The sequence below is a fragment of the Chiloscyllium plagiosum genome, chromosome 1 (assembly GCF_004010195.1).
Source record: "Chiloscyllium plagiosum isolate BGI_BamShark_2017 chromosome 1, ASM401019v2, whole genome shotgun sequence".
Taxonomy (NCBI): Eukaryota; Metazoa; Chordata; class Chondrichthyes; order Orectolobiformes; family Hemiscylliidae; genus Chiloscyllium; species Chiloscyllium plagiosum.
Window position 1 is genome coordinate 30903015 of NC_057710.1, and position 20412 is coordinate 30923426.

Here is a 20412-nt window from a genome sequence, read left to right on the forward strand (position 1 = left end):
CGGGCGGTGCGGGGTTGTGGGACTATGAGGTTGGAGGCGGTGGATGGGAGATCCCCCGAGGTGATGAGGTTATGGATGGTCTGGGAGATGATGGTTTGGTGGTGGGAGGTGGGGTCATGGTCAAGGGGGCAGTAGGAGGAGGTATCTGCGAGCTCGTGTTTGGCCTCAGCGGTGTAGAGGTCGGTGCGCCAAACTACTACCGTGCCTCCCTTGTCTGCTGGTTTGATAGTGAGGTTGAGGTTGGAACGGAGGGAGTGGAGGGCTGCGCGTTCCGAAGGTGAGAGGTTGGAGTGGGTGAGTGGGGTGGGGGAGTTCAGGTGGCGGTTAATATCGCGGCGGCAGTTGGCTATGAAGAGGTCGAGGGCAGGTAGGAGGCCAGCACGGGGTGTCCAGGTGGATGGGGTGTGTTGGAGGCGGGAGAAGGGGTCGTCAGAGGGTGGGCGGGAGTCTTGGTTAAAGAAGTAGGCACGGAGGAGCCATTTATCACTACTCTTTGTTTCCTGTCAGCCAACCAATTTTCAATCCATGTCAATATTTTGCCCCTAATACCACGTGCCCTAATTTTGCTCACTAACCTCCTATGTGGGATTTTATCAAAGGCTTTCTGAAAATCCAGGTATACTACATTCACTGGATCTCCCTTGTCCATCTTCAGAGTTACATCCTCAAAAAATTCCAGAAGATTAGTCAAGCATGATTTCCCCTTCATAAATCCATGCTGACTCTGACCTATCCTGTTACTGCTATCCAGATGTGTCATAATTTCGTCTTTTATAATTGACTTCCGCATTTTTCCCACCACTGAGATCAGACTAACTGGTCTATAATTCTGTTTTCTCTCTCCCTCCATTCTTAAAAAGTGGGACATTAACCACCCTCCAATCCGCAGGAACTGATCCTGAATCCATAGAACATTGGAAAAATGATCACCAACACATCCACGATTTCTTGAGTCACCTCCTTCAGTACCCTGGGACGCAGACCATCAGGTCCCAGGGACTTAGCCTTCAGACCTAACAGTCTCTCCAACACCATTTCCTGGCTAATATAAATTCCCTTCAGTTCAGGTCCTTCAGCCACTATTTTTTAATTAACATGAGAACTTTTCTAACTGACCATGCAAAGAAACCAAAGGAGTACATTTCTCATGTTTCTTAGGGAAGGAAATCTTCCTTACTTATCTGTGGGATCTGGCCTACATGTGACTCCAGTCCCACCTCTGGGCAAATAGGAACGGAAAATAAATGGATGTTTAGCTAGCAATATCCACAACCCATGAATGAATGAAATAAATTGTCCATGGGACTATCAATTTCATCCTATGTTTCTAGAGGTTTTAAAACCATCTAAGTTAAAATTGGATGAAAGTTGGTTGGCTGACAGGAAACAAAGTTGTGATAGACGGCTCCATTTCTGAATGGCAGGCAGTGACCAGTGGGGTACCACAGGGATCAGTGCTGGGACCGCAGCTTTTTACAATATATATTAATGATATAGAAGATGGTATTAGTAATAACATTAGCAAATTTGCTGATGATACTAAGCTAGGTGGCAGGGTGAAATGTGAGGAGGATATTAAGTGATTACAGGGTGACCTGGACAGGTTAGGTGAGTGGTCAGATGCATGGCAGATGCAGTTTAATGTGGATAAATGTATGGTTATCCACTTTGGTGGCAAGAACAGGAAGGCAGATTACTACCTAAATGGAATCAATTTAGGTAAAGGGGCAGTACAAAGAGATCTGGGTGTTCTTGTACACCAGTCAATGAAGGCAAGCATGCAGGTACAGCAGGTAGTGAAGAAGGCTAATATAGCATGCTGGCCTTCATAACGAGGGATTGAGTATAGAAGCAAACAGGTTCTTCTGCAGCTGTACAGGGCCCTGGTGAGACAACACCTGGAGTATTGCGTGCAGTTCTGGTCTCCAAATTTGAGGAAAAACATTCTGGCTATTGAGGGAGTGCAGCGTAGGTTCATGAGGTCAATTCCTGGAATGGCGGGACTATCTTACGCTGAAAGACTGGAGAGAGTGGGCTTGTATAGCCTTGAGTTTAGAAGACTGAGGGGGGATCTTAAGACATATAAGACTATTAAAGGATTGGACACTCTGGAGGCAGGAAACATGTTTCCGCTGATGGGTTCTGGAAGAAAGAGTTGGATAGAGCTCTCAAGGATAGTGGAATCAAGGGTTATGGAGATAAGGCAGGAACAGGATACTGATTAAGGATGATCAGCCATGATCATATTGAATGGTGGTGCAGGCTCGAAGGGCAGAATGGCCTACCCCTGCACCTATTGTCTAAAATAGTTGCTTCGCTTATCTTTGTAAATTTTTTTGAACAACAGAATTATTTTTGCAGCTCTCTGGTACCATCCCTGAAACTAAGGAAGATGAAAAAATTATTGCCTGTGCCTCTGCAATTTTAATTCCAACATCCTCCATATTCTTGGATGGATCTTAACTGGTCCAGGTGCCTTGTCAACTTTAAATACAAAACAGCCTATTCACTCAAATTCTAAACTCTTCTAGCAACTAAATTTCCAAGGGCTATTTAGAATCTTCCTCCTTGGCAAAAAGATTCATATGCAAGACAAAGACATTTGTTTAATATTTCAGCCATGACTTGTTCCTCCACATATACAGCAGCTTTAATTTCTCCTTTGCTCTGACTTCACAACTTATTATTCTCAATTTTAATGTTATCCTTTTCTCCCAGTATTCTGTGCAACTTGGTATTCCAGCCTATTATCTCCTGATCTCCACATCTTTGCTGAGTTAGCATAAATTCTCCTGATCACCAAAAACAAAGCTACCTCCATCACACTCCCCCATAGTCCCAGCTCTATCCAGGTGCGAAACGCCTGTCGAGGTTCCATTTTAACCATGCCGGTCCCAGTGTCCCAAGAATCTAAAGCCCTCCTTCCTGTATCAACATTCCAGTCATGCATTCATCGATCTTATCCTATTTCTGTTATGAATTGCATGTGGACCGGGGAGCAACCTGCAGAGGGCAGGCACAATGCCTGAGAAAAAGTTGATCTAGATTTCTTGAGTGCCGGGCAAAAGGCCAAGAGACAATTTGGAGAGATGCTAAATCTGTATTGACTGGTATGATGAGTATGATGAATTTTCATCTCCTGCCACTGGCTCCCTTTGTTCCTTAAGCATCAGTCTGCTCAATGAGCAATTCCCAGTCAAGTCTACATGAAGATGCTGCGACTCCTACTACAGCGGTCTAAGAAGCAGTCATTGAATCTATCACTGTCTCTGCCAAGAACTTGATATGAATAATGTGTGGGGGAGGAAGAGTTAGAGCAGAGGACAGCAGTATTGGGGTACTGTTAGAATCAATCTCGCAAAAGATGTGCAATACAGTCTGCTCTGAACGCGACAGTTCTGTTCTCTTGCCATCTCGTTAAGAAAATCACAAAATAGCCACGCCATTTAAACTAATGGGACTGGAATCGCATTATAACCAATACAGTTCGCGTTCTACAAATAACCATCTAAATTCTTCAATCGTGTTAAAGCGGGTTTGCGTTGAAGAAACATGTTATAGCAGAACTGACTGTATATACAGCACTTGAAGTGTTTCAGGACAGGTGACAAGTATGCCTTGGTGTATTATAGATAGCACCAACTATCACAGTAAAAACTACATTACATGCATACATACCTGAGGATCACTCTGAAATAATGAGAAAAAGTCCAAATCTGAAAAAGAAATTGCATTTACAAATCAGATGAAATACTGTAAAACGATTTGAAATTTAGAATCAAATCAGTATGCTCAATCTTCAAATGTAGTTTAAGTGCAAGCGTCATTTGGGTATGTCTTCCATTTAAGAGAGAAGCACCCATTGAGACACATGGTGTTGCTTATTTTCCAAAGGAAGTGAGGCAAATTGTTGGACAGTAGGAGGGGCCTGAGTGAAGTTTAATTAATATGGGTTACCGCTAATCACATGACAATTCGGTGATCATTGCTGGAAAGTGTGATGTATATTAAAGTCGGCACACATTGATAATAGGAAACATTCAAGTTTATTCACACAAAACAGGAAGCATTGTCACAAATTGATCCTAAGAGGCCAAAGAAACCATCATAGCCAACACAGAGTTTTGGAAAATATATAATTTAATTTTATGTTAATCTGTTAGTATGACCACCTTAAATCACCTTGCATCACTATGATGGCCAGTTGTGAAAAATGAGGAAAATTTCCCAGGTTCACGAAAAAAAGGACAATTCCAACCTGACCAATTATCACTATCAGTCTACTCCCATTCATCAGTAAAGCAAAGGAATGGGTCATCAATGTGCTACTAAGTGGCACATGCAAAGGTCTAACCTACTCACTGGTGCCAAGTTTGCATTCTGCCTGAATCATGTCTCCTGACCACATTACAGACGAGGTTCAAACATGGAGAAGAGAGCTAAACTCCAGAGGTGAGGAAACTGTCCATGACATCAACACAGCATTTGACCAAATATGGTAAGGAGGAGCTCTAACAAAACTCAAGTCAATGGAAATCAGAGGAATTCTCTCCATTGATTGCACAGAATTAAAAAATGGGTACGGCTCTTGGGGGTCAAACATCTTAACCCTCACTGCAGGAGTTCTCAGGCACTATCCTCGGTGCAACTACCTTCAGCTGCTTCAATTACTTTACCTCCATCATAAAGGTCAGAAATGCAGATATTCTCCGATGATTGCACACTGTTCAGCACTACTCACGACTTCTCACACACTGAACAAGTCTGTGCTCATATGCAGCAAGACTGGAATACATCCAGACTTAGGCTAATAAGTAGCCAATAACATTCACACTACACAAGTGCCAGGCAATGAGCATCTCCAAGAAGAGCATCTAACCATTTTTCCTTCATGAACAATGGCACTACACTTACTGATTCTCTCGCATCAACAACCTGGGTAGGTGCGTGGGTTTACCACTGATCAGGAATTGAACATCCATATGATGTGGTGGGTAAAATAGCAAGACACAGGCTAGCAAATTTGCAGTAATGCATCTCAGTCTCCCTAAAGCCTCTCCACAATCTACAAGACATGTCAGAAGTGTGATGAAATATTCTCCACTTGCTTATTTGCAGCTCCAATAACATTCAAAAAGCTCAAGACTATCCTGGACAAAGTAGTTCATTTAATTGTTATCCCATCCTTCCTCTACCACTGATGCACAATGCCAGCGTGTACTACAAGCAGCACTGTGGTAGTAAACCACTGAGGTTCCTTCGACAGCAGCTTCAAAACCTGTTACTCCAACTAGAAAAGACATGTTCAGTAGATGCAGAGGAATTCACTGCTCTGGGAGACAAGGAAGAAAATTACAGGGGCTTGGACCAATAGTTTTAATCCCTCTCAGGTTACAGGGATGTGCAAGAGGATTGGAGGACAGATGATATGGTTCCATTTTGAACAGGGATGGTTGAAATAAAATAGGGAATTTCAAAATCAGTGTGATGGAGTAGGTTCAATGGGTCATTGAATATATTGTTTTGCATATTCCTCAAGCACTTATTGGGTGAGGAGTGCAAATAGTTCCTTGTGCCATAGTTCAAAGATTACACCCATCCTAACCTCATTCTGAGGATTCCACAAATTGGGTTATCGCTCCTATTTCTCATCATTAGCACACAGAATAAATGGTCCTCGTGTTAAACAGGAGACTATTCAATGCTCAGTTTGTATCAGCTATTAACGAGTGAGGGGTTTTACAAGAACTACAATTGCGTGGGAGAAAGAAACATTAACAGATACAGGGAAGCAATGAGGATGAGGGGGCACACGGTGGCTCAGTGGTTAACACTGCTGCCTCTCAGGGTCCCAGGTTCGATTCCAGCCTTGGGTGACTATCTGTGTGGAGTCTGCATATTCTCCCAGTGTCTGCGTGGGTTTCCTCCGAGTACTTCAGTTTCCTCCCACAGTCCAAAGATGTGCAGGTCAGGTGGATTGGTCATGCTAGATTGTCCATAGTGTTAGGTGCATTAGTCAGAGGGAAATGGGTCTGGGTGGGTTACTCTTCGGAGGGTCAGTGTGGACTTGTTAGACCGAAGGGCCTGTTTTTTCACTGTAGTCAATCTAATCTAAGCTAATTAGAATAATTCACAAGGAGAAAAGTACTGAACCTTAATTAAGCAAAATGTCCATTCAGTGGCATAGACACACTGACATTTTGTGCAATTATTACTCAGGGAGACAACATGCTGCTTTACAGCTCAGCAGGTCTTGCAATTAAAGTATCCTCAGAAATGGGCAAGCTCCGAACTTTCTCTATTTATATTTAAAACTAAAGCTAACAAGGGAAATGACGAGAAGAGATAGTTGGAAATAATCTTTAAGGATGCTGAGTGAGCATAGGCTTGAGTACTGGGTACAGCTGTGCTGCACACCACCTATAAAGAAACCAAGTTTAATTTTGCACCTATACTTGTGATTTTTTGATGAGCTCCCAGGCCACAGACACCTGTCGTACTATCCTCCAAGAATCATTGCACTCAAATCAGGGCAGGTTAACTGGGAAATTGACAAATTGCCCTTCTTAATGCGTAAAAGGAGGTATATGCCATATCATAACCTGTCCTTACTTTGAATCTCAGGTGGAAGGGCCATTGTTGAGTGATGGAATGTGGCTGGATAGTCTGCCAACTGAGGCAGAAAACTTGTATCAACAGTCGTGACATTTGGCAATCGAACTGCAGGTGGCTGATAGGCAAGGACCCTGTAATTCAGAGAAATAACAAGTAGTAAGCTTTTTCCATTAACATGAAGAGTGTTTAAAATAAGCCATTTAACACTTAACACAGCCATTGTTATTAAAAATTCCGTGAGGAAATGCATCATTTGTTGTGTACTCAAGACATATAGAAATTTTTAGATTTGAACCTTAGGATTTCTAGACTCAGTCTCCATCTTTGGCACTTGATAACACCATAGTGGTAAAATAAATGGCCAATTTCTGACTTAAATATGAAATGGACTAAAATGTTTTCTTATTTAAAAAAAGGAAAAAAAAACACTGACTTACGATAGTCACAGTGATCATTCGACTATTATGATGTGGAGGAGCCGGTATTGGACTAGGGTGGACAAAGTTAAAAATCACAACACCAAGTTATAGTCCAAAAGGTTTATTTGAAAGCACTAGCTTTTGGAGTGGGGCTCCTTCATCAAGTGGTTGTGGAGTATAAGATCATAAGACAGAATTTATAGCAAAAGATTATAGTTCAAAATTTGTGAGAAGATTTGTAGCTCGGGTGCTTATTATTGTGGCTCTGTTTGCCGAGCTGGGAATTTGTGTTGCAGACGTTTCATCCCCTGTCTAGGTGACATCCTCAGTGCTTGGGAGCCTCCTGTGAAGCGCTTCTGCGATGCTTCCTCTGGCATTTATAGTGGTTTGTCTCTGCCGCTTCCGGTTGTCAGTTCAAGCTGTCCACTGTAGTGACCGGTATATTGCGTCCACGTCGAGGTGTTTGTTGATAGAATCTGTGGATGGGTGCTAAGGATAGCTGGTCATGTTGTTTCGTGGCTAGTCACGAAACTAGCCACAAAACGACACGACCAGCTATCCTTAGTAGCCACACACGCAGATGACAAGCAACATGAGTTTGACTGGGACAACACTACTATTATAGGACAAGCCAAACAGAGAACAGCCAGGGAATTCCTAGAGGCATGGCACTCATCCACAGATTCTATCAACAAACTCATTGACCTGGACCTAATATACTGGCCACTGCAGCAGACAGCTGGAACTGACAACCGGAAGCGGCAGAGACAAACCACTATAAATGCCAGAGGAAACATCACAGAAGCGCTTCACAGGAGGCTCCCAAGCACTGAGGATGTCACCTGGGCAGGGGACGAAACGTCTGCAACACAAATTCCCAGCTCGGCGAACAGAACCACAATAAAGATTATAGTGTCATACTGTGATATATTGAACACACCTGGATTGTTCAATCTTTCATCTTTTAGAATGGGTTGCAGATTTTGGTTTATTAATATGTAAACTCCAGAACTTCTTTTACATCACCTTCAAGATAACTTAAGGTTTTATAACAAAAGGTGACATCTCAGCTCAGACAATGCATTAAAGGTGTGAAGTCAGAGTCAGTCTGTATCCCAATCTTGAGTCAGACGTGTTCTATTTCTAGGTGTATGCATGCATAAGCGAGACAGAGAGCGCGGTAGACAGAGACAGAGGTTGAGAGAGAGAGTGAGAGAGAGCATATGAGAGATGGTCTGCGTGATTAGATTAGATTACTTACAGTGTGGAAACAGGCCCTTCGGCCATGTTCTATTTCTAGGTGTATGCATGCATAAGCGAGACAGAGAGCGCGGTAGACAGAGACAGAGGTTGAGAGAGAGAGTGAGAGAGCGCATATGAGAGATGGTCTGTGTGATTAGATTAGATTAGATTACTTACAGTGTGGAAACAGGCCCTTCGGCCAACAAGTCCACACCGCCCCGCCGAAGCGCAACCCACCCATACCCCCTACATTTACCCTTTACCTAACACTACGGGCAATTTAGCATGGCCAATTCACCTGACCTGCACATCTTTGGACTGTGGGAGGAAACTGGAGCACCCGGAGGGATACACCCGGAGGAAACCCACGCAGACACGGGGAGAATGTGCAAACTCCACACAGTCAGTCGCCTGAGGCGGGAATTGAACCCAGATCTCTGGAGCTGTGAGGCAGCAGTGCTCAGCAGTGCTAACCACTGTGCCACCATGCTTGTGTGTGCACACATGATAGAGAGTATATAGTGTAGAAGGGTCATCTGTAGTGTGACATGAACCCAAGATCCTGGTTAAGACCATCCTCATGGGAACTATATTTGGCTATCAGCCTCTGCTGGACCAGTCAACACATAATATTTTGTAAATTCCACTTTGGAAATAGAAGCAGTCTGACTGATGAACGGGATACAGACGGACTCTGACCTCACACTTTTAATGCATTGTCTAAGCTGAGATGTCACCTTTTGTTATAAAACCTTAAGTTATCTTGACAAGATGACTTAAAAGAAGTTCTGGGATTTACATATTAATGAACCAAAATCTGCAACCCATTCTAAATGAACAATCAGAGGGTTAGATAGGGTGGACAGGGAGAGCCTTTTTCCAAGTATGGGGACAGCAAACGCGAGGGGACACAACTTTAAAGTGAGGGGAGATAGGCATAAGACAGATGTCAGAGGTAGTTTCTTTACTCAGTAGTAAGGGTATGGAATGCTTTGCCTGTAACGGTAGTAGATTCGCCAAGTTTAAGTGCATTTAAGTCGTCATTGGACAGGCATATGGACGTACATGGAATAGTGTAGGTGGGATGGGCTTCAGATTAGTATGACAAGGTGGCGAAACATCGAGGGCCATAGGGCCTGTACTGCATGTAATGTTCTATGTAAGCCAGGTTTGTTCAATATATCACTATATGACACTGTAATCTTTTGCTATAAATTCTGTGTCTTATGTTCTTATACTCCACAACCACCTGGAGCAGCAACTAGTGCTTCCAAATAACCCTGTTGCACCTGTGGTGCTGTGCGATTTTTAACACTTGAATACTGGTTGAGCCAGTTCATGAAACCATCAATAAGCTAAACCAAGTATGAACCGAAATCAAATTGACTAAAACCAGTCACTCAAATCTGTACCTCCCATTTGAGTTACACCTTTTGGGATGAAAGTTACCGAGAAATCATCCAGTCTGGGGAGTTACAAGTGAAACAGAGGAGAACACATAGGAACTACCTTAGAGGCGATATCTTTTGGGTAGGCAAAGAGAGAAAAAATGGGATTTCTTTTAAAAACTGGAAGGTTTGTTCTCTTTCACTCATCTGTCTCAAAAATATTTTGATTAAACAATTTGGACAATTTGTTGAGGAATCAAGATAATTTCAAATTTTGCTAATGTTGAGAATATACGTCACCAGTTAACCAACCATGATTCATGTTAAATCTAGCATCAAGAAATGTTTTAAACTCCATGTCATGGACAGTCACTCCTTATAAACTTTCATACTTGTGCTCATGTGTGCACTTGAAGTTGCATTTCTTAGTAATAGAATTCCTCTCTTTCACTCACTTGTAATTGGCTCCTAAGAGTTGAATAGTACCATTTTAATTAAAATCTGAGATAACTGAATTCAAAATAGTTTTGCAGCTATCCAATGGGAGGGGTTTCACTCCACCTCACATACACACTAGCACCTGATGACAGCAGGTGGTCAGTTACAATGCTGCATTTTCACCAGAAAATTATTTTCTATTCTCACGTGAAAAACGCATCAAGTGAACAAGGAAAAGATGGTTGGCCGCATCTGCAGAATCATGGTACAGCAACAACAGCTACAGGAACAAAGATCCAGAAGAAATAAAAACACCTCTTGCCTGCAAAAATCATCTGTTAAGAATAACAATGCAATATACATCTTACTAACCCTTTGCTGGCAGTGTCCTCTGTATCTGCTGGATATAAGCACCTCTTCTTTAGTGGAGGTTCTGTCTCCTCATCAGAAGACGAACTTTCAATGGTGAGATCTATAACCTCAACCTTCTTGTTGATATTTGCTTCACTGGATGGCACTGCAGAAGCAGTCTTGTTAGTTACGTTTGGAGTTGCTGGAATTAGAAAACAAATGTGATGCAATAGGAAAATAACAAGGGAAGGAGGTAAAGGTTGGAATTCTAAAATAAAACTTGAAAATAGAAATATGTAGCATGTCAATTGCCAACTGTGAAAAATAATCAGTCTGTCTGACATTTCAGATGTATATCTTTCATCAGAAATAAATCAAAATTTCTTATTCCTACAGATGACAAATATATTAATTTTTGTTTTTATAAGTGAACAGGTCTCAGTTTTAAAATGATCAAAGGCTTGCTAAGATGCTGATTGCCAAGATAAGTAGTTTTTAAAAAATGCCTCTTATTCTTTCCATCCTATTCTCCCACATTAAATATCATTCTCTGATCAAGAGAGCAGGCAAATTGTTTAACACATCTGGACAATCCTGATTTGCAAATGTCATTAGACTGTACACTCCGAGCAACTTTTTTTTCAATTGCAGAGTACCAGCCTGGATAAGAACAGAAGAATAAGGAGCAATAGTTGATCAGCTTCTTCCAGAAAACAAAAATTAAAACAGCAGAGTCTGGAGGTGACAAAGGCTTGGGTGGAGGGTGATGCTATGGAGATGGATGAAAGTGACATCTATGAGATGATTTAGAATTGAAACCTCAAATAGGTCCCTGAAGTTCAAAATAGTCCCATGCAACCCGAGACAAAGCTCCAGGAAAGGGGGAAGGAAAGTTTGATTCAAGGTACAAAGGGATTTTCTTACAAGAGGTTGAGTAGCTTGGGGTGGTACTCATTGGAGTTGAGGAGAATGACAGAAGACCCATTAAAACATTCAATTCATAGGGGGTTTTACAGGGTAAATGCAGAGAGGTTGTTTCCCATTGTGGGACAGTCTAGGGCACCATGACAATCTCAGAGTAGGGGGCCACCTATTTAATACAGAGGAGGAATTTCTTCTCTCAGAAAGTAGTGAATCTGTAGATTCTTTACCACAAAGGGCTCTTGAGATTGGGTCATTAAGTACATTTGAAACAGAGATGGACAGATCTTTTAATCAGGAAGGGAATGGAAGAATACATGGATAAGGCGCAAAGTGGAGTTCAGGATTATAATGTCAGCCATTGATCACTGAATGGCAGAGTAGGCACAATAAGCCAAATGGCCTACACATCCCTTTAAATTTACTGTCTTAGGAAATGGTGGCGAGGGCATGAAGCCGAGATAGAGGTCAAAGACAATAACTTTGAGCTTTCCAATATAGACTAAATCATTCCTATATTTTCCTTGTCAGTCTTTCATTCTGTACTCTCCACAGGCACCCGATTGCTCAAGCCTCTAATGTTTACACACCAATCTTAAAAACAAATCCTGCACCTTCCAAACATTTGCCTTGCTAATCTAACAAAGTCCTCAAAATATAAAAAAAAAGCTCTTTTTTAAACTGTCACACTTTGTTCAATCTCCACAAACTTCTCTAACTTTGCCATATCTGTTCCTCTGACTTGACTATTTCTGTATACAGTTCCTCCTTTTGCTGCCTCAATAGTGGTGCTGCCTTCAGTTGCCAGGTTCAACTCAAAATTTTCTCCCATTTCCTCCTCTTTTAATCCTCATCCTTTTTAAAAGATTATATAGACACACTTCTAAGTACATCTTCTTTGTATCAGTACCTCTTTTCCACATACCTCGTCAAAGTAACTAGAGCCTCTAACTAGTGAAACCACTACAGCAATGCCAATAATTAAAAATGTTGAAGGTTTGAGACAGATTACATGCTAATTTGAAGGAACACTCTATAGATCACAGACTGTAGAAGATTGATTCATTCAGCATATTACATCAAAACAATGTTTTAGCATCCAATTTGACTATATTTCTTTAGCAAGGAAACCTGTGCATCTCTTTTGCTGGCATGCCAAATTCTCACCATTACACTTCAATGAATCACAGCACAATAAAGAATAAAAAACGTAATGAACTCAAATAACCACCGTCTGCTAATTATGTAGATTGGCTCAAGGCAATATAGTCAGTTATGAAAAAGTAGAAAAATGCGCATTAAAAAAAAGTGTGCTTGCACTATTTTTCTGGCTAATTTAACCCCCAGACTTATAATGTATCAAATTACATAAACATTAAGAAAGCAATAATAAACACTTAACATTGAAATCACTCTCCAGAGAAAGTATCCACACATCTCAGAACTCACATGAAAGTTCAACTTTTGTACATTGAGAGTTGGGTAGTTTTAAAGATTCCTTTTTGGGCCTCATCGGACACCAGGAGCCATCTTCTTGGAATTTAATCTCATCTACATCTGTGCAAGAATTCAGGATTTCCATAAACAGACTGGAAGAGAAAACTAAGAGTTACTGCAATATTAATAAAGAGTTGAAATCTAAAATACCATCAACCAAAGCTTAAATATTTCACTTTCCACACCCTGACAGGGCACCTCTTATTCTACAAAGGAGAAAGAAAAGGGTTATACTAATGAGCATACTGCCACTACTCCCTGATAGTGAATTTTGGCATTATCAATATCATCTTGTTACGGACCTGTCTGTGGCACAAATCTAAAATACACAAACACCGGACAACCTGCAATTGTGTACAGATTTTAATATAATACATCTCAATTACTTAAAAGATACAAAAATTTGAGGGGTCTTGAATGCATATGGATTGGAGTTCGCACATTCTCCCGGTTTCTGCATGGGTTTCCTCTGTGTTCCAGTTTCTCCTATAGTCAAAATATGTGCAGTTTAGATAGATTGGCCACAGCAAAGTGCCTCGTTGTGTTCAGGGATGAGTAGGCTACGTGAGTTAGCCATGGTAAATATAGGGTTACTGGGATGCTGGTGGGGTTGGGTCTGATCTTTGGAGAATCAGTGTAGAGTTGACGGGCTGAATGATCTAATTTCACACAGTAGAGACTTAACGGTTCTATGACTGGGTGTTTCCTCTTATGGATGAATTGAGAAATAGTCACAGTTTAAAAATAAGTGCTTGTCCATTTAAAACAGACGAGGCAAAAAAAAAAAGAGGATCATGAATCATTAGGCAAAAATGGAGGACAACATATGCTGGAACCCAGAGTTTAGATCATAGTGGTGCTGGTAAAGCACAGGTCAGGCAGCATCCGAGGAGCAGGAAAATCGACGTTTCAGGCAAAAGCCCTTAATCAGGAATAGAGGCAGTGTGCCTCCAGGGTCCTACCTGCCATTCTTCTTCCAGGAGCAGATAGGTGGGAAGAAGATTGGCAGGTAGGACCCTGAAGTCACCCTGCCTCTATTCCTGATGAAGGACTTTTGCCTGAAATGTCGATTTTCCTGCTCCTCGGATGCTGCCTGACCTGCTGTGCTTTGCCAGCACCACTCTGATCTAAAATCATGAATCATTAGAACTTTCTTTGCATAAAAGGTGGTGAAGTAGAGAATGTAAGATTACTGGCATAGGCAGGAATGTGGATTTGAAGTTACAATCAGATTGCCATGATCTTATTGAATCATAGAGCAGAATCAAGGGGCTAAATGATCTACTCCTGTACCTTATTTATATGCTCCCAAGACACTTCACAGGAGTATTATAAAACAAAAATTGATAGTGAGCTACAGAGAAAGATGATGCCCTAGACAAATGATCAAAATTTGAGAAAAAAATACGTTTTGAAGAATATCTTAAAAGAGGAAAAGGGGGTAGTGAGATAATTTAAGAAATGAGTTTCACAGTTTTGGGCTTTGCAACAGATGGCACACCTAATGATGGTGAAGAGACTAAAATTACACAGATGAAGTTCAAGACACTCGGATAAGAACAATGCAAGTACTTCAAAAGGGTTAATGGCTCCATGATATTACAAAAATTAAAAAGGGCAAGGCGACAGAGGGATTTGGAATTGGACTGAGATGAGCATTTTAAGATCGAAGAATTATCCCGATAATACTCAAAATCACAGGCAACAGCAAATGAATCACCAACAATTGGATTTAGGAAGCATTTATAGCACAATAAAATGCCCCAAGACACTATGCATAGGAAAGAGAATGACCAAGCAGGTGATTTAAGAGAACTACCTTAGTGATTAATACCAAATGGCAAGTGTTGAGGATTGCTTTTTGCCTTAAAAAGGCAGGAGGAGAAGTAGCTAATGACTTGAGACAAGTGCTCAAGGAGCACAATCAATCTGGCTGAAAACTCTTAAGAGAATGTGAGAAGGGCATACAGAGGGACCGACAGATGAAGGTCAACTGCGTGTATCCAGGAAATCAAGTTACACAGAAGTAAAATGGGATACAGGTATTTAACATTGGAAAAGATTTTGACTCATGCTGGAGACACGCTAATTTAAATGAGTTGTTATGTGACGTGGGTAGATTCAATTTTAGAAAAGTGTATTGCCATTTTGTGCTGGTCATTAGGAAAAAGACAGATGAACCAGGGCAGAGTGGAGTGAAGTTGTTAGAGGTAGCTGGGATTGGCCTTACTCTAAAGGAAGATGTTAGAATAGTAATAAACATAGGCTGTGAAGTGAGAGTCACAACATTCCTCTATGTGAGGATTTTAGCTGGCCACCTTATAGGGAGATCCAGGAGGTAGTACTGAAGGAGTCTCAGCCCTTGAGTTCATCTAACAGCTTTGAGATTCTTGCTCCCTGTGTGGATGAGAGTGGGAGCTGTAGGGAAGATAAGCAAATTGACTATAGCATCATATTACAAGGAATCATTCGGGCGAGGGAGAAAAGAGAAATGCGATTGTAATCGGGCATAGCGTGGTCACAAGGAATAGACACTGTTCACTGTGGTCAGGATCCAGTGTCCCAAAAACTGCATTGCATGCTTGGTGTCCAGGATCAGGATATCTCATTTAGGCTGCAGATGAACTTGGATTGGGGAGGCAAGATCCAGTTGTCGTGGTACACAGAGGCACCAGCAGTATAAAGAGAAACACAAAATGCCATGCATCTAGAAACGTGGCATTCCAACCAGAACTCCATCAACAAACATATTGACTTGGACCCGATTTACCATCCCCTGAAAAAAAAAGAACAGGAAATGACATCACCATAGGAAATGGCATCACCAACCCAAAGAAATCCAAACATATAAACAGAAAGCAGGAATCATCAGCAATGCTTCGTCTAGAAGCTCACTGAACATGTTACTTAGTATGGTGTCAAAATGTCTGAACATGAACCTTGCAGCTCAGTGAGCAAGCCTACATCCAGTAGTCAAGATGTGGGCAAGAAAATAAATCAGGAGACAGAAAAGGCATGCAAGAAAGGCACCATTACAATAATCATGGGGGACTTCAATATGCAGATGGACTTGGAAATTCAGGTTGGTAGCAGACCTCAAGAAAAAGGAATTTGTGGAATGTTTATGAGAGCTTTTTTGGAGCAGCTTGTGATACAGCCCACTAGGGAAGAGGCAATTCTGGATTTGGTGATGTGTAATGGGGCAGACTTGATTAGGGAGTTTAAACTGAACAAACTCTTAAAGGGCAGTGACCATAATATGATAGAATTCACCCTGCATTTTGAGAGGGAGAAGCTGGAAACAGATGTAACAGTATAATAAAGGTAACTACAAAGACATGAGGGAGCAGAAGGCCAGAGTTGATTGGAAAAGAAGCCTAGCAGGGAAGATGGTGGAGCAACAATGGGAGGAGCTTTTCAGGAGGAACAGCAGAAATTCGTCGCAAGGAAGAAGAAACATACTAAGTGGGGAGCAAAGCAGCCATGGCTGACAAGGGAAGTCAGTGTATGCTTTTGCTTTTATGCTGTCAATGTAGTAAAAGTTAGCAGGTAGCCATAGACTGAGAAACCTTTAAAAACCAGCACAGGATAACTAAAGAAAAGATGAAATATGAGGGTAAGCTAGCTAGATATATAAACCTAAGAGATAGGCAAGAGGACATTGAACCACTGGAAAATGAGGCTGGGAATAAAGAAATAGTGGAGGAACTAAACAGGTACTTTGCATCAGTTTTCATTGTGAAAGACACCAGCAACATACCAGAACTTCAAAGGAAGTCAGGGTGCAGGATTCAGTGTCGTAGCCATCACGGAGGAGAAAGTGTTAGGGGAACTGAAAGGTCTGAAGGTGGATAAATCACCCAGATTGGATGGACTGTATCCCAAGATACTGAAGTGAGATAGCTAAAGAAATTATAGCGACATCTTTCAGGAATCACTGGAGTTAGGGACAGTCCCAGAGGACTGGCAAATGGCTAATGAAACACTCTTGCTTAAGAGGGAGGCAGGAGACAGGAAATTATAGACTAGTTAGCCTGTTTTGGTTGTTGGAAAGATTTGACAGTCCATTAAGGATAAGATTACAGAGTACTTGGAAGTGCATGGTAAAAGTCAGGTTAAGTTGGCAGCTAGGAAGGCAAATGGAATATTAGCAGTCATTTCAAGAGGGCTAGAATACAAGATCAAAGATGTAGCCTTGAGGATGTATAAAGCTTTGGTCAGACCTCATTGTAATATTATAAGCGGTTTTTGGCCCTGTATCTACAACGGATATGCTAGTGTTCTGAGGGGAGGCTTGCAAGAATGATCACAGGGGAGAAAAGACTCATTACGTGAGGAGCAGTTGAGGACTGTGGGTCTGTAACTCGACAGAGTTTAGAAGGATACTGGTAGGAGAGACTAGGAACCAAAGGCAAAGAGTGAGAATGAAGGGATGATCCTTTAGAACGGAGACAAGGAGTGTGAATCTGTGGTACACATTGCCACAGACAGCTGTAAAGGCCATGTAATTGAGCGCAATTAAGACAAAGATAGATGGGTCCTTGATTAGCAAGGAGATCAACAGTTATAGAGTCATAGAGACGTACAGCATGGAAACAGACCCTTCGGTCCAACCCGTCCATGCCGACCACATATCCCAACCTAATCTAGTACCATCTGCCAGCACCCGGCCCAAGAAAGCAGGAGAGTGGGGGTTGAGAAACATATCAACTGTGACTGAATGGGGCCGTAAGGCTTAAGGAGTTGAATAGTCTACTCTTAATCTTAACTTTTGACTAAACAAAACTCAAAAATTTATTCTATATTTCTACAAATAATATGGTAGACTAATGGAGAAAGTGAAGTCACATGGTGTGCAGGGTGTTCTAGCTAGGTAGATGAAGAACTGGTTGAGCAACAAGAGACAGACAGTAGTATTTCAAGGGAGTTTCTCGAAATGGAGAAAAGTGACCAGAGGTGTTCCACAGGGGTCAGTGTTGGGGCCACTGTTGTTTGTAATATATGATCTGGAAGAGGGCACTGTTGGTATGATCAGCAAGTTTGCAGATGACATGAAGATTGGAGTAGATGACATGGAGTAGCAGAAAGCATAAAGGACTGTCAAAGAATACAGGAGGATATAGATAGACTGGAGAGTTGGGCGGAAAAGTGGTAGATGGATTTCAATCTAGACAAATGTGAAGTGATGCATTTAGGCAAGACTAATTCTAGAGCAAATTATACAATGAACGGAAGAGCCTTGGGAAAAGTTGATGGGCAGAGAGATCTGGGAGTGCAGGTCCATTGTACCCTGAAGGTTGCTGCACAGGTGGATAGAGTGGTCAAGGAGGCATATAGTATGCTTGCTTTCATTGGATGGGGTGTTGAGTATAAGAGCTGGCAAGTCATGTTAAAATTGTACAGGACGTTGGTTCGGCCGCAATTGGAATATTGTGTACAGTCTGGTCGCCACATTACCAAAAGGGTGTGAATGCTTTGGAGAGGGTGCAGAGAAGGATTACAAGGATGTTGCCTGCATGGAAGGTGCTAGCTATGAAGAGAGGTTGAGTAGGTTAGGTTTATTTTCATTAGAACAAAGGAGATTGAGGGGAGACCTGATTGAGGTTTACAAAATCATGAAGGGTATAGACAGGATGGATAGAGACAAGCTTTTTCCCCAAGGTGAAGGATTCAGTAACGAGAGGTCATGCTTTCAGAGTGAGGGGTGGAAAGTTTAAGGGGGATACACGCAGCAAGTCCTTCACACAGAGGGTGGTGGGCGTTTGGAACGAGTTGCTAGCAGAGGTGGTAGAGGCAGGCACGGTAGATTCATTTAAAATGCGCCTGGACAGATGCATGAGTAAGTGGGGAGCAGATGGATACAGATGCTTAGGAACTGACCGACAGGTTTAAACAGTACATTTGGATCGGCTCAGGCTTGGAGGGCCGAAGGGACTGTTTCTAGGCTGTAAATTTTCTTTGTTCTTTGCACAAAATATTTAGGGGAGTCAGTGGTGTAGCAGTAAGGTTGCTGGACCAGTAATCCAAAACCAATGGTTAAAGTTTTGGAGACATGGGTTTGAATCTGACCATGGTAAATGGTCAAACTTCAATTCATTAAAATTCTGGAATAAAAATCTAGCCTAATGGCAACAATATAACAACTATTGATTGTTATCAAAACCCGACTGGTTCACCAGTGTCCTTTAGTAAATCTATTAATAACAGTAACTCTGCCAGCTTTTCCTGGTTCTATCCAACATATGACTCTGGATCCATGGTAATGTGGTTGACTCTTAACTGCTTCCGTGACAATAAAGAATGGCCTCGTCAGTGATGCCCACACCCCATGAATCAATTAAATGAAAATAAAATGCCAAATTAGATATAACAATTATTGTTCCATTTATGCCTGTGCACTATTTTCAAGCCTTGTTTCTTGAAGAAACAGATGACCTCCATAACGGATTGACTTTTGTCATCTGTTTAATATCTACCTACAACAGGGTAAAAACAAAGACCGCAGATGCTAGAAATCAGATTTTAGATTAGAGTGGTGCTGGAAAAGCACAGCAGTTCAGGCAGCATCCGAAGAGCAGGAAAATCGACATTTCGGGCAAAAGCCCTTCATCAGGACTAGAGGCAGGACGGAGAGACAAATGAGAGGAAGGTTGGGGTGGGGAGAAAGTAGCATAGAAAGTACAATGGGTGAATGAAGGTGGGGATGCAGGTGATAGGTCAGAGAGGAGGGTGGAGTGGATAGGTGGAAAGGAAGATAGGCAGGTAGGGCAAGTCATGGGGACAGTGCTGAAGTTTGGAACTGGGGTGAGGTGGGGGAAGGGGAAATGAGGAAACTGTTGAAGTCCACATTGATGCCCTAGGGTTGAAGTGGAAAATGAGGCGTTCTTCCTCCAGGCATTAGGTTGTGAGGGAGCAGTGGTGAAGGAGGCCCAGGACCTCTATGTCCTTGGCTGAATGGGAGGGGGAGTTGAAATGTTTGGCCACAGGGCGGTGTAGTTGATTGGTGCGGGTGTCCCAGAGATGTTCCCTAAAGCACTCTGCAAGGAGGCGTCCAGTCTCCCCAGTGTAGAGGAGACCACATCGGGAGCAATGGATACAATAAATTATATTGGTGGATGTGCAGGTAAAACTTTGATGAATGTGGAAGGCTCCCTTGGTGCCTTGGATGGAGGAGAGGGAGGAGGGTGGAATGTGTTGGTGAATGTGTTTCAGCCTGACCATTTACCTGGACCATCTCTGACACCTCCCTCCCCTTCCTGGAACTCTCCATCTCCATTAATGACGACCGACTTGACACTGACATTTTTTACAAACCCACCGACTCCCACAGCTACCTGGATTACACCTCTTCCTACCCTACCTCCTGCAAAAATGCCATCCCGTATTCCCAATTCCTCAGACTCCGCCGTATCTGCTCCCTGGAGGACCAGTTCCACCACATAACACACCAGATGGCCTCCTTCTTTAGAGACCGCAATTTCCCTTCCCACATGGTTAAAAATGCCCTCCAATGCATCTCGTCCACATCCCGTACCTCCGCC

The 20412-nt window shown here is 42.2% G+C and overlaps 1 protein-coding gene across 2 annotated transcripts in view; it reads right to left on the reverse strand.

The window, feature by feature from the left end:
* The window catches only part of pias2 (protein inhibitor of activated STAT, 2), a 76518-nt gene that overhangs the window by 6514 nt on the left and 49592 nt on the right, over window positions 1-20412 (reverse strand). For both annotated transcript variants that reach the window (XM_043715166.1, XM_043715240.1), the window contains exons 10-13: window positions 12824-12963; window positions 10475-10655; window positions 6613-6746; window positions 3679-3716 (exon numbers count right to left, since the gene is read on the reverse strand). In XM_043715166.1, the coding sequence (XP_043571101.1) occupies window positions 3679-3716; window positions 6613-6746; window positions 10475-10655; window positions 12824-12963 (493 nt within the window). The remainder of the gene's footprint in view (window positions 1-3678; window positions 3717-6612; window positions 6747-10474; window positions 10656-12823; window positions 12964-20412) is intronic.